We start from the raw sequence: 26,296 nt of genomic DNA, 5'->3' as shown, positions 1-26,296 counted from the left end.
CATATCTCGAAGGAATTTCTACCTATCAAACAAAAAGGGACTAAACCAGAATGGTTATTCAAAATGGAATTTTTATCCTGGTGGAAAAGATGTTCATTTTTAACAAGTCTTATGTAAAAGTCATGCCAAATTAGAGAGAGAAACAATAGCAACAATTAGACAATTCTGGATTTTTATGTGTAGTAAGATTTGTAGCTAATTTCAATAAATATGTATGAGATTCTAGTGTGTTATTATTTTATACATGTTTTGAGATTGTGTAAGTTGGAACACATAGCCTGTGGCATTTAAATTTTTTTTGCGAAATATAGTTGAGCTTTGTTGGCTGCATTCACTCTACAGCTATCAAGAATGTGTTCACTAATTATTACAATTTATCAATTGTTAAATATCTGTGGAGTACATCAGTTAAGTCGTACAGCTACATTATGAAAATTTGACGATCTTTATGAATACAGTCACCCACATGCAGCATTCTTTTGCACCCAATTTGACCTTGAAAGACTAAAGATATCCAAAATTACAAAACTATGTTATCTAATTAGTAGATTATTGTTAGTCGTTGATAAGTGTACGTTATATACTTTTATGGGCCTTAAAGTAAACATTTCATAGTTCTTTTGATCAATTATAGCTCTATTTATTGTATATTTTGCTTGTTAGATGAAATTCGATGATTGAAAGGGGAATTGAAATAGAGAAGCGAAAAATAGTGAGAAAAGGTGAAATTCAAAGCTTGAGGTCTCAATTGTAACTTTTCAATAGTTAATTCAGACCACAAAACAATAATTGAAGATTGCTAAGAGTTAATTAGATACAATTAAAAGTAAAAAAAATGAGTTAAATTATTTTCACAAATCAATTTCCTCATGTACCGATGCTGTTGAGAAGCGACTGCAAGTTGTAGCGAAGATTGAAAACTAATATGGTGATGAGATTGTTGAGAACTAGCAAGTTACCATAATTGCTCTGATATCACTTACTGATCCTGAAGGCGACACAAGGATTGAGATTAATGACGTTTTATGAAATATGTAACAAGATCAAAAAGATGAAACAAGATTAAAAGTAAAGAAATTAAAGAGAATTAAGCAAAAGAAATGATGTTTTATTAATCGACAATATGGAGAGAGAATTACAACAGAGCAATAATAGCTTAAACTAAACTTAAAGAAAAGGCCAATATTTATAGGTACATACCCTACCTTAAAGATAGAAATAATAATTCGAGGAGAACTATGGGCTCACCATAGACAAATTGACCTAAGTAATTTGCAGTATACAAACTTATCATATAAATAATAACTTAGAGAGACTATAGGCTCGCAATAGACAAATTACTTAACCAATTTGCAGTATATGAACTTGTCATATAAAACATAACCTAGAGCAGCTATGGGCTCGTTATAGGCAAATCAACTCTCAAATTATCGGAGTCTTATAAGTGGCCTCAGAATGAAGAGGCCTTACACCAAGCTCGACGAGAGGTGAGAAATAAACATCTTGCATAGCTAGAAAAAGACATCTGGTGTACTATCGAACTATCAGAGTCTTATCAGTTGGCCTTGAATAGATGAGGACTTAGAGCTAAGCTCGACGATAGTGAGGTGAGGAATAATCTCGCTGAGCTAGGGATAAGCATCTGGCTAGGTGGGGGATAGGCATCCCACGAATAACTGTCGAACTATTGGAGCTTCATAAGCTGGCCTCATATGGATGATGACTTAGAGCTAAGCTCAACGACAATAAGAGGCGAGGAATAAGCATCTAGTGAGGTCGGGAATAAACATCTCGCGTGGCCAGGGATAAATATCTAGCAAAGTGAGGAATAAACATTCTGTTAATCTCAAGCTATCGAAGTCTTATAAGCGGCCTTGGGTAGACGAGGTCTTACAGCTAGGCTTGACGATTGAAAGAAGCGAGGATTAAACATCTCATGAGGTAAGGAATAAGCATCTAGTGTGGCGAGGAATAAACATCCCGTGAGCACAAGGAATAAACATCTCACGTGGCCTAGAATAAACATCTCGCATGGCTAGAAAAGGTTCCTTTTGCAAGGGTAAACACACTGGTGATTTGCCTCGTCCTTTTTTCAAGGAACGAGTAATTATAAAATACTACCTCTTCCTTCATTCAAGGAATGAAAACTTCAAGGTACCGCCTCTTCCTTTCTTCAAGGAGTGAGGTATTCTAAAATGCTATTTCTAATAATAAAAAATTCACAGGCTAGGTCTTGCCTTCAATAAATAAAGAATACCACGAGCTCAGCTTGTCTTCAATAATGCGAGGTCCTACAAGGGAGCCTCGAACATGCTAGGTTTTAGAACTTGCCTCAGATAATGGAGAAGATGATAAAAAGGCTCTCAATGAGTGAAATTTGAGCTGGGCATTTGCCAAGTACTTGGTGCATGCCACTATTCATTTACAATATAACATGGACAATAATAGATAACAACTCATTTCAACAAATATAATTAAGATTCATCACCATGTCCTTTCAAATTCTATGCACATGCTTCGTTTTTCAATACAGTTTCGTGCCATGAAAATTTTTGTTTGGCATATTATGAACAAGTTTGCATATTTTGGAAAAACCTTATTGCATCCTAGGAGTAATTTTAATATGTGTATCCTAAAAAATTAGAATCAACAGTTCTGAATATAAATAGATTCTTAGGAATAAAATTGGTTTCCAAAGACTACAAGTGTCATAAGGAATCCATATTCCAAAATTATGCTTACATTGCTGCTGCTCCATTGCAGTACCGAACAGACCAATGCATGAACTCCCTATTATAAAAATTCATATTGCTGGTGTTTGAGCAAATATAGTCAAAGATGAATCATTTGGTTGCCATTGCATGGACATATTGCCCTTGAACAAAATATAAATGCTGAACATACCCTTTTAAAGTTAAATTTTTAGATCTTTTCTCATACACTAATCCCAGATTTAATGTACCAACAATATACCTAAGTAACCATTTCATCCCAGCCCAATGAGGCTTGCCAGGATTGGAAATAAATCTGCTTAGGAAACTGATTACATAAGCAAGGTCAGGTCTGGTTGTTATCATGGAAAACATTACAGAACCTATGGCATTTGCATAGGGTATATTTTCCATTTCCTTCATCTCTTCTTCAGATTTAGGAGAGTGAGTCTTAGATAGGTTCATGTGGGCAGCAAGGGGTACATTAACTATTTTACTATCTTTCATACCAAATCTTGCCACAACTTTATTTAAGTATGCTTCTTGTGTGATGGTTAACTTGTTTTCAGATCTGATTATTTTTATAACCATCCCTAGAATTGTTCTAGAATATCCTAGGTCCTTCATATCAAATTCAGATTTCAAAAGATTCTTTAATCTAGAAATTTGAAACTTGTCAGGACTGGCTAGAAGCATATCATCTACGTAAAGTAGTAAGGAAATTCCCCCTCACCCCCACCACTTTTCATATTGTTATAATATAAGCAAGCATCAAATTCACTTATTTTGAACCCAATCTTTAACACATATGCATCAAACCTTTTATACCATTGTCTAGGGCTCTATTTCAGCTTATATAATGATTTTTCCAGTTTACAAACATATTCAGATTTGTTTTTAACTTCAAAACCTTGAGGTTGACTCATGAAGATATCCTCTTCCAATTTCCCATGTAAGAATGCAGTTTTCACGTCAAGTTGCTCAAGTTCCCAATTATATTGAGCAACCATAGCCAATATCAACCTTATGGTTTTATATTTGATTACAGATGAGAATATCTCATTGTAATCAACTCCTTCTATCTAAGTATACCCCTTTGCCACAAGTCTAGCCTTAAACCTAATAGGATTAGATGGTCCATTACCCTCTTTAAGCTTGTAAACCCATTTACACTGCACTACCCTATGATCCTTAGGTTTTTTTAACAAGCTTCCAAGTTTTATTTTCATTCAGGGATTGCATTTCTTCTTTCATGGCATGTAACCAATTTTTAGAATTTTTCCCATGCATAGCTTCTTCATAAGAGGTAGGTTCAGCTTGTTCTATTTCTTCTCTAGAGACTAAGGCAAAGTCTGTCATATTTAATAGTTCATATCTAGGATTGGGTCTAGGTTGTTTTCTTACCCTATGCCCAACTAATTGATAGTCTTGAACCTCAGTTTGTTCAGCAATATGATCAAGTTCTTCAGATTCAGTCCCATTCAGGGGTTTATTAGGCTCTATAGGTTCAGTAACTTGTTCAACCTGGTGATGTACAACTTTATTTTCATCATCTCCTGGTTGAGATGGGTTAAATTTAGTTAACTTCGCCTCACTCTAAACAGTCTAATTGTTTAAAGATTCATTTGTTCCTTTAGAACCTTATTTTAGGCATGGTATTTCAGATTCATTAAAGATTACATCTCTACAATTAATAATCTTAATGCCTGGAACACCCAAAACCCACAACCTGTAGCCTTTAACACCTTCTAGATATCCTAGCATCACACATTTGATGGCTCTAGGTTCCAACTTTCCTTCAGATTGATGTGCATATGCTGCACATCCAAAAAACCCTTATATGAGTTAAGTTTGGGGTTTTTCCTGTCCACAATTCTTGTGGGGTCTTAAACCCTATACTACTACAAGGGGACCTATTAATCAAGTAAGCTGCTGTACAAGCAGCTTCAACCCAAACCCTTTGGCCAAACCAGAACTAATAAGCATGCATCTTACTTTATTCATTATAGTCCTGTTCATTCTCTCAGCTACCCCATTTTACTGGGGTGTGTATTTCACAGTCCTATACCTTAATATTCCTTTCTATTTACAGAAATTATCAAATTCTATATTACAGAACTCCAGCCCATTATCAGCTCTTAGGGTTTTCAATTTCTTCTCTAATTGATTTTCAACAATTTTTAGCCATGTTCTGAACTTCTGGAAGGTTTCAGATTTAGCCTTTAAGGGATAAATCCAAATCTTCCTAGAGTAGCCATCTACAAGTGATAAGAAGTATTTACTTCCACCAAAAGTGGAGTGTTTTTCTGGACCCCAAAGGTCAGCATGCATGTAATCCAGGGGTCTATCGGTTCTATATGAGCTAGATTCAAAACTAACCTTGTGAGACTTACCCAACACACAAGTCTCACAAAAGTTCACTGGCTCAATATCATCTTTTCCAAGTAATTTTTGATTACTTAAAGATTTTAGTCCTTTATTTCCAATGTGTCCCATTCTATTGTGCCAAAGACTAGATTAGTTTTCATTAACAGTTAAAGCATTGGAATCAGGTGATATAACCGTTTCTCCCTCTAGATAATATAACCCATTCCGTTTAGGTCCTTTCATCACAACTAAAGAGCCCTTCATAATTTTCAGGTTTTTATTATCAGATTTGAAGGTATATCCCTCATCTTCAGGTATCCCTAGTGAAATAAGGTTCGTTTTCAGATTTGGGACATATCTCACATTTCTTAAAGTTCTGACAATGCCATCAAACATTTTTATGGCAATGTCACATGTGCCAATCACAGTTTGGGAATTATTATCACTCATATACACCTTTCCTGGTTCTATTTCTTTATAGTTATAAAACCATGTTTTTTCAGGACACATATGAAAGGTGCATCCAGTAGCTAGAATTCAGTCTCTAATAGAGTTTTCAGCTGACACATTTAATACATGCAGGCTATCCAATTCTGACACTATGGTTGCATTATTCTAATCTTTTTATTTCCTTTTCCAATCAAAGCAATCCCTCATAAAGTGTCCCAACTTCCCATAGTTATAACACTTCTTATTACTTCTATCTTTAGATTTAGATCTGCTTTTAGATCTCTCCTTCATTTTCTTGTTTTGGAAATTAAATTCCTTCTTTTCAGTTCTTTCCCTTACAAATAGGCTCTCTTCTCTAGAATTGGTTCTATTTTCTCTCCTAACATCTAACTCTCTTGACCTTAAAGCATCTATTACAATCGATTATGTAAGAGTGTCCCTAGCATACTTTATGGCATTCTTAACATCTTTGTAAGATTCAGGCAGTGAATTTAAGAGAATAACAGCCAAGTCCTCATCTTCAAATTTTTTATCATTGTGTGCTAAACTCTTAACTATTATACTGAAGCCACTTAAATTGACTTCCAAATCCTTTCCTGGGTCCATTTTAAAACTAAATAGTTTTTCTAACAGATATATCTTGTTAGGAAGAGTTTTGGTTAAGAACAAACCATCCAAGGCAGTCCACAAAGTTCTTGCAGTTTTAGAATCATCAACTTGTCTAACCACATTATCAGGTAAATGCAGGATTATAGAACTATAGGCAATCTCATTCATTTCTTCAATTTCTTCAGGTTTTGCTTTTAACTCCTCAGAAAAAGTTGCAGGATCATCGAGGGCTTTTGCAACCCTCTGTTAGACCAAAATGGCCTTCATTTTCTACTTCCATATGGAGTAGTCCCCCTTTCCATCGAATTGGGACAATTCGACCTTCGAACCCATTACAGATTCTGTAAAAGGGTGGGCATTACTCATGGACATTGCAAAAAAGGTTTTTTGAAAATTTTTGTATCAAGCAGTTTCAAGAAACCCAAAAATTCAATAACAACTTTTCAAAGATTAGGGTAGAGTACAATAGATATTTGACATTGTATATATATCAAAACAAACAGATATATGAAAACTTCAGTAAGATATCTCAAAGGTGCAAGGCAGGTTCCATAACTAGATTACAGTTTAGTAGATAGATTTCAAGTATATGTATTTTCAGTTCACTAAATCAAGAACAACATGCATCATGAAATATACTATATCATGAGCAACCCGTTCTAATACCAAATCCAAGAGAGGTTATAGTCAGATCTTACCAATCATCACAGTAACAGTGTTATACATACAAAGCGTCCAAACCAGACTATAAACACGAACCTCCTCTCTATGTCACCTTCAAAACTCAAACGAATCAGTAAGAATTATTGCCAAAAAGAATATCCAAAGATAAAAATAATGGACAAAATACCGAACCACCTTTGTATGGATCTAAAAAACGATCTACACTATTTAAAACCAAAAAAATAAACCAGTAATGGATTTATGTAAAGTATATTGAACTCAAAAGCCAGAAGGCTCTCATACCAATTTGTAAATAGTTTTTCTAACAAATATATCTTGTTAGGAAGAGTTTTGGTTAAGAACAAACCATCCAAGGTAGTCCACAAAGTTCTTGCAGTTTTAGAATCATCAACTTGTCTAACCACATTATCAGGTAAATGCAGGATTATAGAACTATAGGCAATCTCATTCATCTCTTCAATTTCGTCAGGTTTTGCTTTTAACTCATCAGAAAAAGTTGCAGGATCATCGAGGGCTTTTGCAACCCTCTGTTGGACCAAAATAGCCCTCATTTTCCGCTTCCATATGGAGTAGTCCCCCTTTCCATGGAATTGGGACAATTCGACCTTCGAACCCATTACAGATTCTGTAAAAGGATGGGCATTACTCATGGATATTTTAAAAAAGGTTTTTTGAAAATTTTTGTATCAAGCAGTTTCAAGAAAACCAATAATAGACAGTTTCAAGAAACCCAAAAATTCAATAACAACTTTTCAAAGATTGAGGTAGAGTACAATAGATATTTGACAGTGTATATATATCAAAACAAATAAATATATGAAAACTTCAATCAGATATCTCAAAGGTGCAAGGCAGGTTCGATAACTAGATTACAGGTTAGTAGATAGATTTCAAGTATATGTATTTTCAGTTCACTAAATCAAGAACAACATGCATCATGAAATATACTATATCATGAACAACCCGTTCTAATACCAAATCCAAGAGAGGTTATGGTCAGATCTTACCAATCATCGCAGTAACAGTGTTATACATATAAAGCGTTAAAACCAGACAGTAAACACGAACCTCCTCTCTATGTTACCTTCAAAACTCAAACGAATCAGTAAGAATTATTGCCAAAAAAAATATCCAAAGATAAAAATAATGGACAAAATACTGAACCACCTTTGTGTAGATCTGAAAAACGATCTACACTATTTGAAACGAAAAAAATAAACCATAATGGATTTATGTAAAGTATATCAAATCCAGAAGCCAAAAGGCTCTGATACCAATTTCTAAAGAATTTACGGTTGATTTGTAAATGAGATTTGCAATAAAATTGACAACGCACAATAAGAACAGAAAAGTAACGCAAGAACACCAAATTGTTGACCCAATTCAGCCGTAAAATAGGCCTAATCTAGGGGACTCAGGGACAACCCATTCCATTATGGCACAATCTACCTTCCAAGAGAGCAAGAATATATCAAGAACCACTCGGATCACAAGGTTTCAGTCACCAATCTAAAAGATCTCGTGAAACACAAGCCACGAAATCAACCAATCGTTTAGGAGTTTTACAATACATGATCAGCTACTCTCTCAGGCCTGATCAGTAACCAAAAAATATAAACTCCATAACCAGATCGCAGAAACCATACAATAAGAGAAAATTTTCAGACTCAAAGAAACTCAAGAGGAAGCAGAGAGAGATGCCAAAGAGAGAGAGGGAAATTTTTGGAATTCCACCAAAAGTCGCGAGACTTTTGAGTGAAAAAGGATGGTTCACCTCCCAAGGGTTAATCTCAACATTTGATTTAATCCAATGGTCCAAAATGAGTCTCAACTAGCGTAATCTAAGTGAGTATCAAGTATCCAATAGTCGAGTGCCAATTAGGAAGAATTTTCCAAGTAAGCCGAAAACCCAATTGACAGAGAAATAGCACTCGTTTTAGAGTGTTTTGAGAAACACCACTTTTCACATAAACAATAACTCATGTGGATAGCCCTAAATTTATTAGGAAGAAGAGTTAGTTTTTTGTTGGTGAGTTTCTTTGATTTATTAGGAAGAAGAGTTGGTGAGGGTTGGACGTTTTGTTTCTTCATCTTTCTAGTTTTATCAATGTAATGCATAGTTTACAATTTTGTTATTTTTTATTGATAAAACCAGGTGCACTATGATGCAACTATTGCTTTCCCTCTCCTGGTAGCATAAACATTTGCTGCTTAGGCAAAAAACTCTGTTGAAACCACTTCTTGGGTTATATTTGGGCCCCTGTGGTTTGTAATCGTAGACTGATTTAGATAGGTAAGAAGAAATTATTTTATAGCTAAATTATTTGCCAGACAATATTCAGGGATCTTACTCATATTTGAGAGCACTTTTATTGTTTGGGAAACAGTGAGAGCATTAGGATGGTCAATGACCCTATTGATTAAGGGACGTATTGACACTGATGCTGCATCTTTGAAATTATTTCTACAGCATTTCTTGAAGAGGAGCTGAACTTGATTTTAGTAGTCATCGTATTTGGATTCTACGATCGAGAGTCACCTTTAATTTATAGATAGCATTGTATTTTTGGATTTGATTTCATGACATGAGAAGTCTGTTACTATTATTTTTGTGCTATGTTGGATGAGTTGGCTTGGCTCTTGTGCTCTCCGTAACCATGTTTGTCGTTAAAGTGGGAAATTCTCATATGTTGTAATTACACTTCTGCTCTATTTTTATCAGGTAATTGTACTTTCGGGTAAATAATTTTAATTACTTGATGACTGATTAAATTATTAAGACATACATCTTTATTTTCTTAAATATTTATTTCTATTTAGCAATTTTTTTGGGAGGGGGTGTGTTAACATATTTTCAAATAGTGATTTTTGAAGAATATGTGATTACAAGTGTGAAAAAAATTTGAGTTTACGTGTAAAATTATTTTGTTGGTGAAATATGTGGTAGAAAATTGAGTTTAGAGAAAATAGGCTCAAAAATTCATGAATTTACTAATTTTTCTAAAAAGTAGAGTGTACCTTGAATAATATTTTTTTGAAGCATGAGAAAGTAACATCAGAATTTTTTACCATGTTAAGAAAAACTAGTGATGAGATCCAGGTGACATCAATTTCAAGAAGAAACAAATAAATAATGATTGATTCATATTTTAAAAGGCCTTACAGTCAAATCATAAGCACTATCTAAAATACTAAAAAATATTAATTTGTAAATTATATGGGATCTATATGATTTTTTTATTCTGAATTATCATATAAATTTAGCGAATTATTAGTTTAGCATGTTATTTCCATGTTTGGACTGGCCAATAATATTATCTAATTGACATTGATTAATCGGGTATTAAATTATAGAAGTTCTACTATACTATTACATATAATGCATTTTTCTAAGGTAAAGAATCTTTCATTAATTCAAATCACTACGAATTGCACATATGAAAGATACAAGGAATTTAGAACTCACGATATGCTTCCTATCTCTACATAAAGAGAAGATGCAATTTTCTGGGCTATTCCGTTCCAAACTATAATTCAAATCACAAAATAACAAACAAGTATTTGAAAAGATAGAAGCATTTGGAGAAATTGGAAACGGATCTAATACTCTACTAGCAGAAGGGCATTGCTTTCCACACTCTCAAACTGGAACCCATTTTCGGAGGCCTATGTTGAATACTGCCCATTAAAATGTTGGATAAATTGGTGCATAATTTATATTCCGCTAATAAAAATTACGTGCATGTTAATACAGATAAGAGTGACAACTTATCAAAATCATGGCACGTGTATAAATTTTGATTTACTGAAATGTAGAAATTAGAATGAGATGAAATGAAGTAAGATATGCGAACACAAATCTCGTTAAGACAAATTTCACCCACGGTACTAGTATTAACATGATCAAATGGACGTCTGGATACTTCTTCCAAAATTTCAAGCCATGAGGCAAAACTACATGCTATCTAACTATGTTATTTGTATTTTTTTTTTTTTTTGTGCGTGTTAATAACTAATTTTGTTCTAGACGAATAAATGTTCAAGTTTTAGTGTATAAAATGTGTGATTTACCTATTAGAGTCATCAAAAGTGGATACTTGTGAGTCAATTTCATGGAATTATTATTTAATTTGGTCAATTAAATATTGATTGGTGTGGGATAAACTCAAGTTTAAATGGCTTTTTTATAAAAAGAAGTAAAAATCGATCAAAGAAGGGCAAAAGGGAAGAATTATAAAGTTCAATGAGTATATTGCAAATCTTTAAAAGTTAATTTGGGTAAACGAATGAAATTTAAGATTACATAGATCAAATTTGACTAAAACAGAAGATGAAGGATTAAAGTAGTACATAAGAACTGCTCAAACCAAACAAAAAGACAAAGTTGGGGATCAAATTGCACAAAAGGCAGAACTGTGACCACTGTGATCGCAATGGAAAACAAGGTGCAGTAGGAAATTATTGGTGATTTGGTGATTTTTGGTTTTTGGTGGAGGGGCCAGGGGTAGGGAGTGGGTGAAGAAGAAGATAATTCTTTTTTTATTTATTTATTCTCTTCTTTTTTTCGATTTACATTTTCCATTATTTTATGGGAAAATTAATAAAGTACTATTTTGCTCTTTAAAATTGATTAGAAGGTGGTGAAAATTAATTTTTTGGTCAACTAACGCCAAATTGGATGGAAATCGTTCGTTGGGGCCTCGGTTGCAATGATTTGAAAGGTTTGGGATGACGGCTGCAAAGATTGAAAGGTTAGGGGAAAGTCTACCATTGTTTGAAAGGTTTGGGGCTTCAACTGCAATTTTCCCTAAAAATTAATACTTAACTCACAAAAAGTAGATTAACTAACAACAATAAAGATAGAATTTGGATAAGAATTACTTGCAAATAATGGAATTAGAATTAATAGAAAAATATGACTAATATTTATATCACACGTTCCCAATAAGAAAAAATTGAATTGAGTTATAAATTATGTAAAATTCTATTTATCCTTTCTTCTTTCAATTGGATCTAACTTAATGTGTCTTTATCCAAAATAACTTTTTCTCTAGCCGAAAACTTCTAATTAAATAATACCTGCAAAAAGAGTTTAATATTGATATACTTAGTTTTGCTCTATCAAAATCTAATTATTTGACCTAAATAAAAATATAAGAATTTAAAAATAACTAGTTCACTTTAGTCCCTCAGCTATTAAAATAATAACAAAGTAAAACCAACTAAAGTAAAATGATTATATTCTAATTATTTTAGAGCTTTACAGTTAGAGTATTTATAGAGTGAAAAAAGACGGGAAAATGTGGCAAAAATGGCTACTTTGCAATTTTAGTTACTGTTTGCAAACAGTCACTGAAGTTTCAAAAAGTGATCATTTTTGTCACTATTCTCCATGAGCCGGCATGTGGGCTAGCGAGCCGAGCTGGTTCGGCTAGGTTACGGAGTCGGCCCGCTTGGCTCATGCTCAGGGTCATCCAAATATGATCTGCTCGGCTCGATTGCCACCTCCACTTGGACAACCTTTGTTAGCAATTGCTGTAACTTGGCTACCATCAGATCTCGAAGTAAATTCTACCCATCAAACAAAAAAGGACTAAACCAAAATGGTTATTAAAAACGGGATTTTTATCCGGGTGGAAAAGATGTTCATTTTTAAGAAGTCTTATGACATAGTAAAAATTAGAAAATTTTAGAATTTTATGCATAGTAGGATGTATAGCTAATTTGAATAACCATGTCAGAGAGTCCAGTGTGTTATTTATTTTATACACATTTTGAGCGTCATTGTGTAACTGAAGTGGAACACATAGCCTATGTTTTTTAAACTTTTTGTGACATATAGTTGACCCTTGTTGGCTGAATTCGCTCTACAACTGTCGAGAATGTGGTCGTTATCATTGCAATTTATCAATTGTTAATTATCTGCAGAGTACATCAGTTAAGTAGTAAAGCTGCATTATAAAAATTTAACGGTCTTTACGAATATAGTCACCTCATGCAGCATTCTTTTGCATCCAATTTGACCGTGGAAGACTATAAAGATGTCCAAAATTACAAAACTATGATATCCAGTTAGTAGATTGTTGTTAGCAATTGATAAGTATACTTTATCCACTTATTTGGGCTTTAAACTAAACATTTTGAAGTTCCTTGGATCAATTGTAGCTCTATTTATTGTATATTTTGTTTGTTAGATGAAAAAAGTGAAATTGAAATAAAGAAGGGAAAAATAGTGAGAAAAGGTAAAATTCAAAGGTTGAGGTCTCAATTGTAACTTTTCAATAGTTGATTCAGACAACTGAAGATTGCTAATAGTCAATTGGATATAATTAAAATAAAAAAAATGAGTTGAATTATTTTCACAAATCAATTTCCTAGGGCAGCGAGGCTGTTGAGAAGCGACTGCAGGTTGTCCTCGGGTTGACAAGCAGCGATAGATAATAGATTACAGGAAAACAGTGGCAGGTGGTAAAGAGAAACAGAAGTAAGAGGAAGCATCGATTGAAAACTAATATGGTGATGGGATGCACTGAAAAGACTCGATAGTAGATGAAGAGACTGCAGATGGCAGTGCATTGACCGGGAACTGAGCGGCAATGGGCAACGGCAAGCTTGCTGGAAATTTCAGTTGATTGTCGCGGACGAACTGTCACAGGTGATACTACAGCAGCAACAAGGGAAAGGGTGGGGCTGGTAGTGGGTGATGGGTTTGGGCTTGCTGTGGATTGGGCCTGGGGATGGGTGTTCCTAATTTAATTTTGTTTGACCGTTTAGGCTTTTTATTTGGTATATGCCTGTAGTGGGCTGGTATTTCGAGCGTGGTTTGTATTTGGTGTATGTAGTGGGCTATGTTGAAGCCCTTTTTAAGTACAGCAGCAGTAACAGTGTTCTCTTGGATTGAACTTAATAGCAAACAGACTGCAATTGATTTCTGGTTCACATTTTTTCCTCTCCTTTTTATTGTAACTATAACAACTAGTTATGAAGAATAAAGAGAGAGAACATGCTGGCTGCTATGATCTCGATGAATGGAATAATGGAAAATACTATTCTAAATGATTTTAGTTTCTTTTATGTCTGAAATAGACTTTCCAATTTGCATCATATAGCCAGTGGTTGATTTTAAGGATCTAGTTGTTTTACATGTTCCGATAGATACAACGATGAACAATGAACTGAATGGAGCGGTAAATAATAACTCACGTGGACGGCCCTAAATTAATTAGGAAGAGTTAGTTTTTTGTCGTTGAGTTTCTCTGATTTATCTTGTATTTTCTCTTTGCAGAACAATATTCCTATCTTCTGCCCTGGCTTAATAGATGGTTCACTGGGAGCTATGTTGTACTTCCAATCCTTCAAAAAGGAGCCTGGTCTAGTCATCGACATTGTGCAAGGTAAAGATCTTCACTGTCATCTTATGCTGGACACAATAAAGATAAACAGATATTATGGCCATGAATGGTGAGGCAGTCCATGCTGGTCTTCGGAAGACTTGAATGGTATGCAATGCAAATATGATGCATAATGGTGCGGATTGTGCTGTATTAGTCAACACAACACAAGAGTTTGATGGAAATGATTCAGGTGCCCATCCCTATGAAGCTGTGTCCTGGGGTAAAATTTCGAGGTTCTACTAGGACAGTGAAGATTGGAGTTTTTGTTTCTTCATCTTTCCAATTTATCAATGTGCTGTATAGTTTACAATTTTGTTATTTTTTACTGATAAAACGAGGTGCACTGTGGTACAACTATTGCTTTCCCTCTCCTGGTAGCTGAAACATTTGCTGCCAAGGCGAAAAGCTCGGTCAAGGCCTCTTCTTGAGTTAAATTTGGGCCCATGTGGTTCATAGTCGTTGACAGATACAGATAGTCAAGAAGAAATTATTTTATAGTTAAGTTATTTGCAAGACAATATTCAGGGATCTCACTCATATTTGAGAGTACTTTTATTGTTTGGGAAGCAGTGAAAGCAGTAGGGTGGTCATTAACCTTGTTGATTAAGGGACGTATTGTGACTGATGCCGCGTCTTTGAAATTCTTTCTATAGCGTTTCTTGAAGAGGAGCTGAACTAGTGTTTTAGTGTCATCGTACTTGGATTGTACAATATCGTCCGAGAGTCACCTTTAATTTATTGATAGCATTGTAATTTTGGATTTGATTTCATGACATGAAGTCCGTCACTGTTATTTTTGTGCTATGTTGTATGAGTTGGCTTGACTCTTGTGCTCTTCGTAATCATGTTTGTTGTTAAAGTTGGTAATTTTTATTTGTGGTAATTATACTTTTGCTCTATTTTAACCAGGTAATTGTACTTTTGAGTAAATAATTTTTAATTTAATTCAGTCAGATAACTTTGTCTAATTCCGTTCCTTGAACTAATGAAAATCGATGATTTGGCTGTTAATAAATGATGTCTGCCATTTAACTCAATTTGGTTTTACATATTTCACCCCAACAGCTTATAGTTATGTTGATAATTATAATATATTAACTTTTATGTCATAGACTATTGTTAGTAGAATTGGATAAAGTTATCTTAATTGAAATCAAATTCAAGTGCGATTTGTTTTGCCGCTCGGGGCATAGCCCAATGGTACAAAGGACAGGAGTGAAGTTATCTCACGTCTGCTGGCAGCCGCTGTGTAGGGATTCGATTCTTGAAACATGAAACCAGACTCCTTGTAGGCGCAGTGTACCGGCAGCTCTTGTTCCCTGGCCTGCTGGGACACTTCCACGATTTACCTCCCTCACAAAGTTTTAGGGGCGGGACGGTGGGAGCTCTCAAGGTTGGGATTCAACCTTTAAATTAAAGTGTGATTTTTCAATTGAAATTATACTGAAACATAGTTACTTGGATGAACATAATTGAGGTAAAGTTATCTGATTGAGCTAAAGTGAATTTATAACTTACCCCAGTTAAATCTATAAATTAATATCCTTGAGACCTGAGAGAATCTATTAGTTTAGTAAATTTTATTATTTATCAATTTATTGATTACTTGATAACTTATTAAATTACTAAGACGTATATCTTTATTTTCTTAAATATTTATTTGTATTTAGCAGTTCTTTTTGGGAAAGGGTGTGTTAACAGATTTTCGAAGTGATTTTTGAAGAGTATGCGTTACAAGTGTGAAAAAATTTTGGCTTTACGTATAAAATTATTTTATTGGAGGAATATGTGGCCGAAATTGAATTTCGAGAAAACTAGGCTAAAAAAATTCATGAATTTACTAATTTTTTTAAAAGTAGATTGTTTATTGAATAATATTTTTTTGAAGCATGAGAAAGTAACGTCATAATTTTTTACCATGTTAAGAAAAAACTAGTGATGAGATCCATGTACATGTGACATCAATTTCAAGAAGAAAAAAATAAATAATGATTGAGTCATATTTTAATAGGCCTTAAGTCAAATCATAAGCATTGTCTAAAATATTAAAAATTATTGATTTGTAAATTATACGGGATCTATATGATTTTTTTATTATGAATTATCATATAAATTTAGCGAATTATTAGTTTAGCACATTATTTCCATGTTTGGACTGGCCAATAATATTATCTTATCTAATTGTCATTGATTAATTGGGTATTAAATTATAGAAATTTAACTATACTTTTGAATATAATTCTTTTTTCTAAGGTAAAGAATCTTTCATTAATTCAAATCATTGTGAATTGCACATACAAAAGATACAAGGAATTTAGAACTCACGATATGCTTCCTATCTCTACATAAAGAGAAGACGTAACTTTGTGAGCTATTCGGTTACAAACTATAATTCACATCACTAAACAATGTACAAGTATTTGATAAAATAGAATTATTCGGAGCAAATTGGAAACGGAACCAGACCTCTACTAACAGGAGGGCATTGCTTTCCACACTTTCAAACTGGAACCCATTTTCTTTGGCAAAGATCAGATAATCTCCCATCCACAATGCATCCGCGTCCTATGTTGAATACTGCCCATTAAAGTGTTGGGGTAACTTGGTGCATAATTTATATTCCGCTAATAAAAATTATATGCATTTAATATAGATAGAGTGACAACTTACCAAAATCATGGGGGGAGCATAAATTTTGATTTACTGAAATGTAAAAATTGGTATGAGATGAAATGAAGCGAGGTATGAGAACGCAAATCTTGTTAAAACGAATTTCACCCACTGCACTGGTATTAACATGATCAAATGGACGTCTGTCTTTCAAGATACAATACTTCTTCCAAAATTAATATAACACAATATTAATTTTATAGGTAAACCAGCTCTTGACATACTCTTCTAAAAGGGAAGATATCAAATAGTAATATCGAACACGAAACTCAAAAATAATTTAAAAATTATTTTGATAGAATTTGAAGAAAGAAAGAATTAGAAACCAATTTTTAGGAATTAATTTGGAGTGAAGAAAAGGAAATTAGGAGGGGCCCTATTTATAGGTTGTCATATGTCTCTTTGACTGGTTGCATCTTTCGGCATAAATTTATTTTAATCATTAGATTACACCATTTCATAATTGATGTGTAGATCTCACCCTATTAAAAATCCGGACTTTTCATGCTCATTCCAAAGATCACAACTCTTTATTACGCACCCTTTGTAATTGAACAGTGGTGTCTATTTATCATACCTGTTGTAGACTCTTTCAATTTAAACATTTAAGTTGTATGTATTAAACTATCGATAATCCTTCATATGAATGAAAAAAAGTCGACCAGAATAAGGATGAGGAAGACGAGTATAGCTAAAATATAATGCATCACGATCAGTAGCTTTCGCTTTGAACCTCCCTAATAAGAACCTGTCAGAATTACTTGACTAATCAGAGAACGAAACATTTTCAACTATTGGCTATAAACCTAGACAATATATCGAACACATTATCTTTTACCTCAAATGTTGGTTCTGTAATGTATTAATTATTTTGGCCCTGAACCTTCTTTGGTTTGCAAGTGTGCTAGAGAATTCACTCAAGTAAAATTCTCATAGAATCGAACAAGGTCGCACTCATATAGGTAATGTTCTATAAAGAATCCTCTACAATAATCCACTTGTATTATTTACAAGATATAGTCATCATTAAAAGCATAAGTTATCAAAATAAATCTTTGGTAGGCAACATTTAATTGTATCATAGGAATATGGAGAGTTCAAAGTTCAAAGTTCTTCTCGTCGAGTCAATCATAACTAGTTTTCCTATTGAGCCTAGTCCGTGGAATCTGTAGTGGTAGGTTAGGTTTTCATTGAGCTGACCCATTAATTTAGATATTACACCCACTTCCCTCGATATATAGTCTACTTTCTCTCGATAACTCATTTATAAAATGATCCAATATGTATTCTTTGATAAAACATGTATTGTTCCATTCGAGAGTAATTGTCGAATGGCATTATGTCTATAACACATATGTCTAGATTTGCCATTATACATGATATTCTGTTCCATTCCATTTGTAATTACCCATCTCTATCAAATGATATAACATGCACAAATTGTTACCAATTAGAAATCCTTCAAAAAAATTTGAAGCCATCATGCTTATAGCTCTATTGAATGCTCAAATTTCTTTCAACTCTCAAGTTGTATTGAAGATTTTCACGAAACATCTATACTCTCAATTGTAAAATATATTTACTGGTAATTTTTGTATCCTTTCACAGGATATCCAATATTCAACATTATGCACATATTAATTTTGACAAGGTATTTAGTATAATGTAATTTATCGTTTCAAATATTCTCGAATACCATAATATTCTAATTTGAAGAAAGCAACAAAAACCCCCTACAAATCATGGGTTGCATTCGAACTTTTGATTTAGACTATTGTGCAAACAATAATTCTATCTCCACAAATATGGATAGAACTTACTTTAGAAACATAATATTAATCTAACTATACGTTTATTTATCGAATAAACAATGTTTCACATTTAGTCAACATATAAATCATTTAGGAATATCAGTGATGTCGCACTCCCTGACTAAGCTTTCAACATTTAATTTGAGAAGTTTAAGCCTTTGACACTTAATTTGGATATTTGGATTTCATATAAAGGTCATTAGTCTAGGGAAAGTTTGGAAATTGAGACATTCAAATCTTGAGAGTCATCACAAGTTAAAGTAGTGACTTCCATTTGTTGAACCCAATCAAACTTGAGCAAGAAAGGAATAAGTGATGAGATATTCAACTTAGAATCAAAACTCTAGGAGGAAAAAAAACACTTTTATGGGTGTGCATGATGATGAGAGAGAGAGAGAGATGAAATATTTGACGATATCAAGGGTCGGGAAAATAACCATCTTTAAATTTTATGCGATGGATTAACTATGTACACATTTATTTAACAATGGATAACTGGATGAATTAATCTCATTAGCATATCTTCGAAGTCGTTTATTAATTGTACAAGTGATTTCAAGCCATGAGACAAAATTGCACGCTATCTAACTATGTTATTTGTAATTTGTTTATGAGTGTTAGTAACTAATTTTGTTCTAGATGAATCAATGTTCAAGTTTTATTGTACTTTATATGTGTGATTTAAGTTAACTATTAGAGCCATCAAAAGTGGATACTTGTGAGTCAATTTGATGGAATTATTATTTAGTGTGGTCAATTAAATATTGATTGTTGAGGGAAAAACTCAAATTTAAATGGCTTTTTATAAAAAAGAAGTAAAAATCGATCAAAGAAGGGCAAAAAAGGGAAGAATTATAAAGTTCGATGAGTAAATTGCAAATCTTTAAAATTAATTCAATAAAGGAATGAAAATTAAGATTACATGGATCAAATTTGACAAAAACAGAAGATGAAGGATTAAAATGGTACATAAGAACGGCTCAAACCAAACAAAAAGACAAAGTTGGGGATCAAATTGCACAAAAGGAAGAATTGTGACCACTGTGATCGCAATGGAAAACAAGGTGCGATTGCATCTATTTAAGTTTAAATTACAGTTGGCAGCAACACAATACTTTGTGACCGCTGGCCCATCTTATGGTTATTCGTGACAGAAATATTTTATTTCCTTCTACAATTCGAACTCTGGATTGGAAAGCAATTCTACCTTATTTTAACCTAATTTTTAGTCACAAATTCGTCTACCAAGTTTTATAGGGAAAACATCAGGCAAGGAAAAAAGAAAATCATCATTCTAATTCAAAAGCGAAAATCTTGGGCAAAGGAGAAGGAGGTGCAGTAGGAAATTATTCAAGGAAGGTTAAGAGATTCAAGAATTCGTGGATTTTCCTATTTTTCTTCATAAATTTGGAATCTGGGTGATGTTTCATATTTCAAAAACGAATTCTTGTTTTGTAATGCATGACTATACTTCTACTCACTAGGAAGTAAATGAACCTTTATTGTGAACTGTGAATTGGATGTTCTTGTATTTAATGAATTCTTTCCTGAATATGTTTAATTCTACTCGATAAAAATTCTTGATTAAAATAGGAACATTAATTTTTAAGATTAAACAAGCGTTTTCATGTTGTTGATTTATGTTAAAATGAAACAGTAAATGGAAGTTCTAAAATCTAGATTGGTTAAATATTAATTTAATTAAATTCGTAAAACTCTGGATAGACAAGTAGCCAAAACTAGCTAATATAAATTTTATTGTATGTGACTAGCACATGATTGTGTTCATGACAACAGTTTGATAAGTACAAAAACTAACTAATAAAGTTAAACACGAACGCCAAATATAATGTGGTAAACCCCGAAAGGAAACATCTATGAGCCCAGCCAAGAGTCAGACAACTCAATAAGAATTTTGATAAAAAAAATACATACCATCTGATTTTTGTAATTAAGCAAAATTAATAAAATATCAATAAAAAGAACTAGGAACAACTCTCTTTTGTTTCTTTTTTGAGTTGTTGATGAAGTGAAATCAAATTCACTAGTATTGACTTTAACAACACTTTCCCATTTTACTTGACCACATCTATCATTTGGATTAATAATTTGTTCTTAACTTCCACTACAAGAATTTTATACTTTCCTTACAAAATTTTGGGAGACAAATTGATATTGGTAGGTGGAATTCACTTTTCCCTACGAATATGACGGTTTGTAGGGATATGATTTGCTTTAAAATTTTCAATAATAGGAAGACTTGTGCCTACAAAAATTTATATTTTTTCCAATAAAAATTTTTGACGGGTAAATATATATTTTTTGTCACAAAAAAATTTGACTTGTTTGTGGGCCAGTATTTAGAAGAAAAATTTTCATTTTTATTTGTATTTTTAGTCCTTATAAAATGTAAATTCGAATTGAAAAGATAACTGAAAAGAAAAAATGAAATTAAAGAAAATTATTTCCATATTTTTTTGGCTTTCTTTTTCTTTTATTTTGCTTCTGTTTTCCTTTTCTTTTCTTTTACTTTTTCTTTTTCCGACGCTTCTTTCTTCTTCTCCCTTTTCTATTTTTCCCACCTCCTCTATTGCAACTTCCGTCAGCATATTACCATCCCGCCACCTTCAATCAGCCATCAGTCATCAGGCCCACTAGCCTAATGACCCAAATCAGCGCTTGAGAAAGCTAAGAGGTATCATTTATTCATTTTTTTGTAAGATTGTTACCGGATTTGCAGGGCAATATTGTGTGAAATGTAAATTGGGTTGTTTGTTTGCTATAAATTTGTTTATTTGGTAGCTATCAATTTATTTATTGGGGTATAGAAAAATACCGTAGATCTACAGTAAAGTGAAGGTTCTTACTCAATTGAAAATGTTACGTGTTCAAAATTATTATAATGTTCTGTTTCCTTGACTTTAGATTAAAATTTTGCTTTATGCAATTTATTAGATGTAAGAGCCCGTTTGGCATGGCTTTTGAAAAGTCAAAACGAGCTTTTGAATCCATTTGACTAATTTTGTTAAAGTGCTTTTGATGGTTAAAAGAACTTGTAGAGAAAGTTGGTTCAATATGACTTCCTCTAAAAGCACTTCCGAAAAAGAAAATACTTTTAAATATTAGTTTTCAAACAAAAATTAAAATAACTTTTTCCAAAAGCTCTTTTAAAAAAAGTAGAATTAAAAGCAAAAGCTATGCGAAACGGGCCCGTAATCTTTGTTCTTATTAAAATTGTGCTTTGAATCTTTAGAACTTCCTGTCCCATGTCTAATAATGTTAAAGGTAAGAATAAATTAATTTGAATTTCCAAATTTTGAATAATAATTGCTGCATTCATCAATGACGATATGATAAAAACCTGAAGTGTGGATAGATTTCAAATTAAAATTTGGTCTCTTCTGTTGTCATTAGTGAATTGATTTCATCAAAAGCCTTCCATGATATTTTGTTTTTTTTATATGGTGTCACTTGTTATCTCTTTCACGACGCTCGAAAGTTCTGTTTTATGTCTTTGTGGGGGAAAATGGAATGAAAGAACATGTTGCAATAAATAAAACATACATGATTGCTTGTTTATTTTCCCAAGGCCGTGTAAATTTCTCCACTGCTGTGGTTATTTCATTTGTTTTGTGAGAATAGTAGTATCAAGGGGAAGTTTGAAATCTTTTGATAACTTGGATTAGATCTTGTAACAGGAGTTTAATTGATTCTTTTATTCTTAGAAAAATAACCAGTAAACATCTTTGGAGAAGATGAATAGAAAATGGGGAGGGGTTTCTACTCTTTTTTTTTTACCGTTCTTTTTTCTATTTTCCGACTTTTGTTTGTTGAGCTCTCCACTATAGGTTTTTATGATTTGTGACTTTTTATTATCTTTAATGATTAGACTAATCAAAAAGGTTATTTGGTCTTAACTTTGTATGACGGAGCAGCTGCCCCAATGGCATTTGTCTCCCAGCACGTTCATACAACAAACACATCCTCACTGTACACATGGTATCTTTATACTCCCATCGAGTATTTTCAAAGATGTCGATTTTACACAAATTGTTTGTTTCATAAATAATTACTAACTCAAGAAATATACTAACTTTTTAGGCGTCTTTCTATTTATATGATGAATGAAGTTATTGTGAGAAAAGATTACAAAGTATGAAAATATAGTCGCCTGAGAATTGGATGTATCGGGTTTGGCTCGTGCTTCTGAATACACATTCCTCGTGTTTGCATTCCTGGTTGGGAACTATTTTAATGTTAATTCTCTTCTTTTCCTTTATTTCTTTCACTTTGTTATTCCCTTTTTTCCCTTCATTTATAACATTCTACAGCATTTGAGTAATCATCTTGGAATATTTCCCAACAGGAGGGTACAACACCTTGAACCTATATGCTGAGGATGAATTACATCATTCTGCACGAGCTGGGGAGGTGGCAAAAGAATTACAAATTATGCTCCGGTAAAATATATGCTGGATGATCATAATAATCTTGTAGTTTCCTCTTTCACTTTTTTGACGTTTTATTGCTTTGTAAAAGATTTTATTGCATTATCTTTGGTACAATCAACGAGTTTTGTAGGTTCTGAAATCGTTAAACAGAGCAAGGAACAGAGGGTTCTCTTATGCCTTGTACCTTGATTCGATGAATAAGCGATATATTGAAGAGTTCTCTTCTTGTAATGTCTTCATTTTGAAGGTATTCAACTAATCACATTTTGCACTGATTAATACGATATATTTCATCAAGGAAACTGCGGTTTATTTTCTTAAATTACTTGGTGGTCTTACTCAGATTTACAAGTAATTACTAAAATCATATAATTCATAGACTTGTATGGGAAAATGTTCTTTCTACACCAACAACCAATGGGTTAAGTTTCAATGAGCGAAACTAAAGGAATTTTACTGCATATGTTCCAAAATCTTTTTTTTTCCCTAGTTTGCTATCCTTTGTGCATTCGAACTTTCAATCAATTCGTAGTTATCTTCCTAGATTAGAGCTCAAAGAATTTTTCTCAAATGTGTCAGGTTGAAGAATGTCCTATTCAATTTGAAGAATTACTTGATGCTGACGAAGTTTTCTGCACAGGTTATTTTACTCTTAACATCTTTCTTAAATAGAGTTTGAAGCACATCCCTTAATACGTAACATCTTTTCCTGGTGTAGGTGCAACCTGGAGGACTATAAGCAGGATCAATGATTGTCATCTTCGGGTTGGAAGCAATAGGATTAGTTGTGTGATCTTCCACCTGATAGAATAGAAGGATTTGTTGCATATCTAATTCATGATGATGAATAGTTATATTTTTTTAGGTGCATAATAATAGAAAGAGCATGCTTGCTTTGCTCTTTTAAATTTAGATGTAATGATACTTTGTAAATGGTTTTTATTTTTGTTTTGATGAAATATTTTTAATTCAATTTTATATTGATTGATACTATCTTTTTCTGTTTTTATATTATTTTGAATAAGGTTAAAAAAATTATTACAATATAAATAAAAAATAAAATATATGAAAATAATTTGATTTTTCCCTATAAATTCTTTCATAATAATCTACAAATATGTTTTCCCCATGAAAAATTATTTGTAGGGAAAATACAATTTAGCCCACAATGTAATTTGTAGGGAAAAGTGAAACATTTTGTTGGCAAAATTAACTTTAGCAAATGAATGATTTTGTTGGGGGAAAGTTTACATGACAAATTGCATTTGTCTCCAAAGGGTTTATAGGGAAAAACTTTAGCCCACAAATTTCAAAAATTTATCGTCTTTTATCTATCCCCTCAATGTTTGCCCCACAAATGTGCCTACAAAATATTTTTGTTTGGAGAAGTTTTTTCCTACAAATTCTTACCTTTCCCTACAAATAAATTTCGTAAGGAAAACATAAATTTCTGGTAGTGTTCATATCAGGTAGCTTGATCAAAAGATTATTGTAGACAAATCTGCTTACCATCACGGTTAGTGAGGGCCGGCTATCGCCTAATCTGTGCACTTATCGCAATGTTTGATAATTAAAAATCAGCAATATAAATTAAGAAAACCAATTAATGAGATATGTAAAAATTTGCCACACATTTTCTAGCAGTAAGTAAAGGTGGATTCAAAGTTCTAGTGCGTGCGTGTGATTAACAGGTTTTATGGAAACTTTTTAATTTTTCATTATATTAGTTTAGATGATTAATACAAAATCAGTAAGTAAAAAATTGACTGTTTGATTAGAGCTAGCACCTGTTTGATAAATATTAAAAGATTTTATTTTTTTTTATATGAGAAAAAGAGCTTTAAAATAGGGATTTGTTTTTGAAGAAAATGTGGTCAAGAAGTAGATTTTATTTATTTATTTATTTTTGTTTACGTGCAAAATATTTTACTGTATGAATGTGTGGATCAAAATGAGTTTGAGATAAAAAGTGTTCCCAAAAAAATGCTTGTCAAACAAAACTTTTGTATTATTTAGAACTAGAACAAGTACACAGTATTTGAGAAAATGATACCTTATTTACTATTTTATTGCTTAGTTACGATACCTTGCACTAGCAAAATTATAGCGATCAACCTCATTTACTTCTCGACCATTAAAATTTGAATAGCCATTCATGACCTGACGGAAATGTAGTTGACATGCATTACTGACAGAAATAGACAATTATTAATGGAATTCATTTTTTTTTTTAAGGTCATTATTAGAACTCAAGTTGTTACAACCCGCTTAGTTTTAATCAAAGTCAAATGAGGACGTAAGTTACACAAATAATTTTCATCGGGCTTATTTAACAATTTCAAGTATTTAAGTGTTAGAGATAGTATAATAAAGGAATCTAGGGATTTAGTTTCTATTATTAGAGTTAAAGGGCTAAAAGTTATATCATATGAAGATTAAGGATTTGACTTGCAATTATACAATATGAATCTGCACGGGGAAGTATTGGGCTTCTTTCTGCAATGTCGCGAAATTCGCTCAGAATCGTTCCCATTTCCACTAGACTGTCCCTCGATTCTGCCACGAATTTAGTTTTTGCAGCATTGAAGAATATCAGATTTCAGCTCCTCGCTTAACTACAATTTTAAATTTAGTTCCTTAATGCAATGTGTTCTCTATGTATTGTATGATAACTTGGTGATTATGTGGAGATTATATATTTTTTGTAAAGTTATATAAACATGCAAATAATGAAATTTAGTTCGAATTTTCTTAGTTTACAAGTCGTATTCACTAGATGTCTAGAATGCTTTTTAGAAGTGTGTTTTTGCTTTATCTTCGTCAACCTCTTCTTTATATTCTTTTTAGTAATTTTATCCTTTGACACATTACAAGAATGTCACATGGATGGCTAATGTCTGAACAAATATTTTCCATTAGTTGAGGATACTGATTACACAGTGTTAAAAGGTTGGAGACAAGAATGCCAAATATAAGTATTTAATACATAACATATCATGAAAGAGCAAGCATACCCCAAGATTAGACGAGAAATCTCAAGAACCACATTTTAAGTTTTGAATCCAAATTTAAAAAACTACTTGAAATATCTACAGCAAATAATTTCAATGCAAAAAAAAAAAAAAAAAAAAAAAAAAAAGGGAGGGGAG

The 26,296-nt window shown here is 32.7% G+C and overlaps 1 protein-coding gene and 1 pseudogene across 3 annotated transcripts; both read left to right on the top strand.

Annotated features, from left to right (window-relative positions):
* Window positions 1–11,549: 11,549 nt before the first annotated feature.
* LOC111399841 lies at window positions 11,550–14,643 on the top strand (annotated as a pseudogene).
* A 6,568-nt stretch (window positions 14,644–21,211) lies between these two features.
* On the top strand, window positions 21,212–24,135 carry LOC111399456 (branched-chain amino acid aminotransferase 1, mitochondrial-like). Of its 3 annotated transcripts, none has more exons than XR_002703666.1 (5): window positions 21,212–21,391; window positions 23,063–23,156; window positions 23,278–23,394; window positions 23,727–23,787; window positions 23,866–24,135. XR_002703666.1 is itself a non-coding variant. In XM_023026765.1 (5 exons), the coding sequence occupies exons 2-5, from the start codon at window positions 23,149–23,151 to the stop codon at window positions 23,958–23,960; spliced, it is 261 nt and encodes an 86-aa protein (XP_022882533.1). In that variant the 5' UTR covers window positions 21,212–21,391; window positions 23,063–23,148; the 3' UTR covers window positions 23,961–24,135. The 3 variants fall into 3 exon arrangements, 1 of the variants encoding a protein (XP_022882533.1); XM_023026765.1 differs by having other exon boundaries at window positions 23,298–23,394; XR_002703667.1 differs by lacking the exon at window positions 23,727–23,787.
* Window positions 24,136–26,296: the final 2,161 nt, after the last annotated feature.

This window comes from Olea europaea, chromosome 9 (genome assembly GCF_002742605.1).
Source record: "Olea europaea var. sylvestris chromosome 9, O_europaea_v1, whole genome shotgun sequence".
Taxonomy (NCBI): Eukaryota; Viridiplantae; Streptophyta; class Magnoliopsida; order Lamiales; family Oleaceae; genus Olea; species Olea europaea.
This window is presented reverse-complemented; position numbering and strand designations above follow the sequence as displayed.

Bases quoted from the DNA above. Each gene is read 5' to 3' on its own strand.
- LOC111399456 (XM_023026765.1), top strand. The intron at 23,395-23,726 runs GTATTCAACTAA...CAAATGTGTCAG, and splicing joins GTAATGTCTTCATTTTGAAG to GTTGAAGAATGTCCTATTCA. The intron at 23,788-23,865 runs GTTATTTTACTC...TTCCTGGTGTAG, and splicing joins TGACGAAGTTTTCTGCACAG to GTGCAACCTGGAGGACTATA.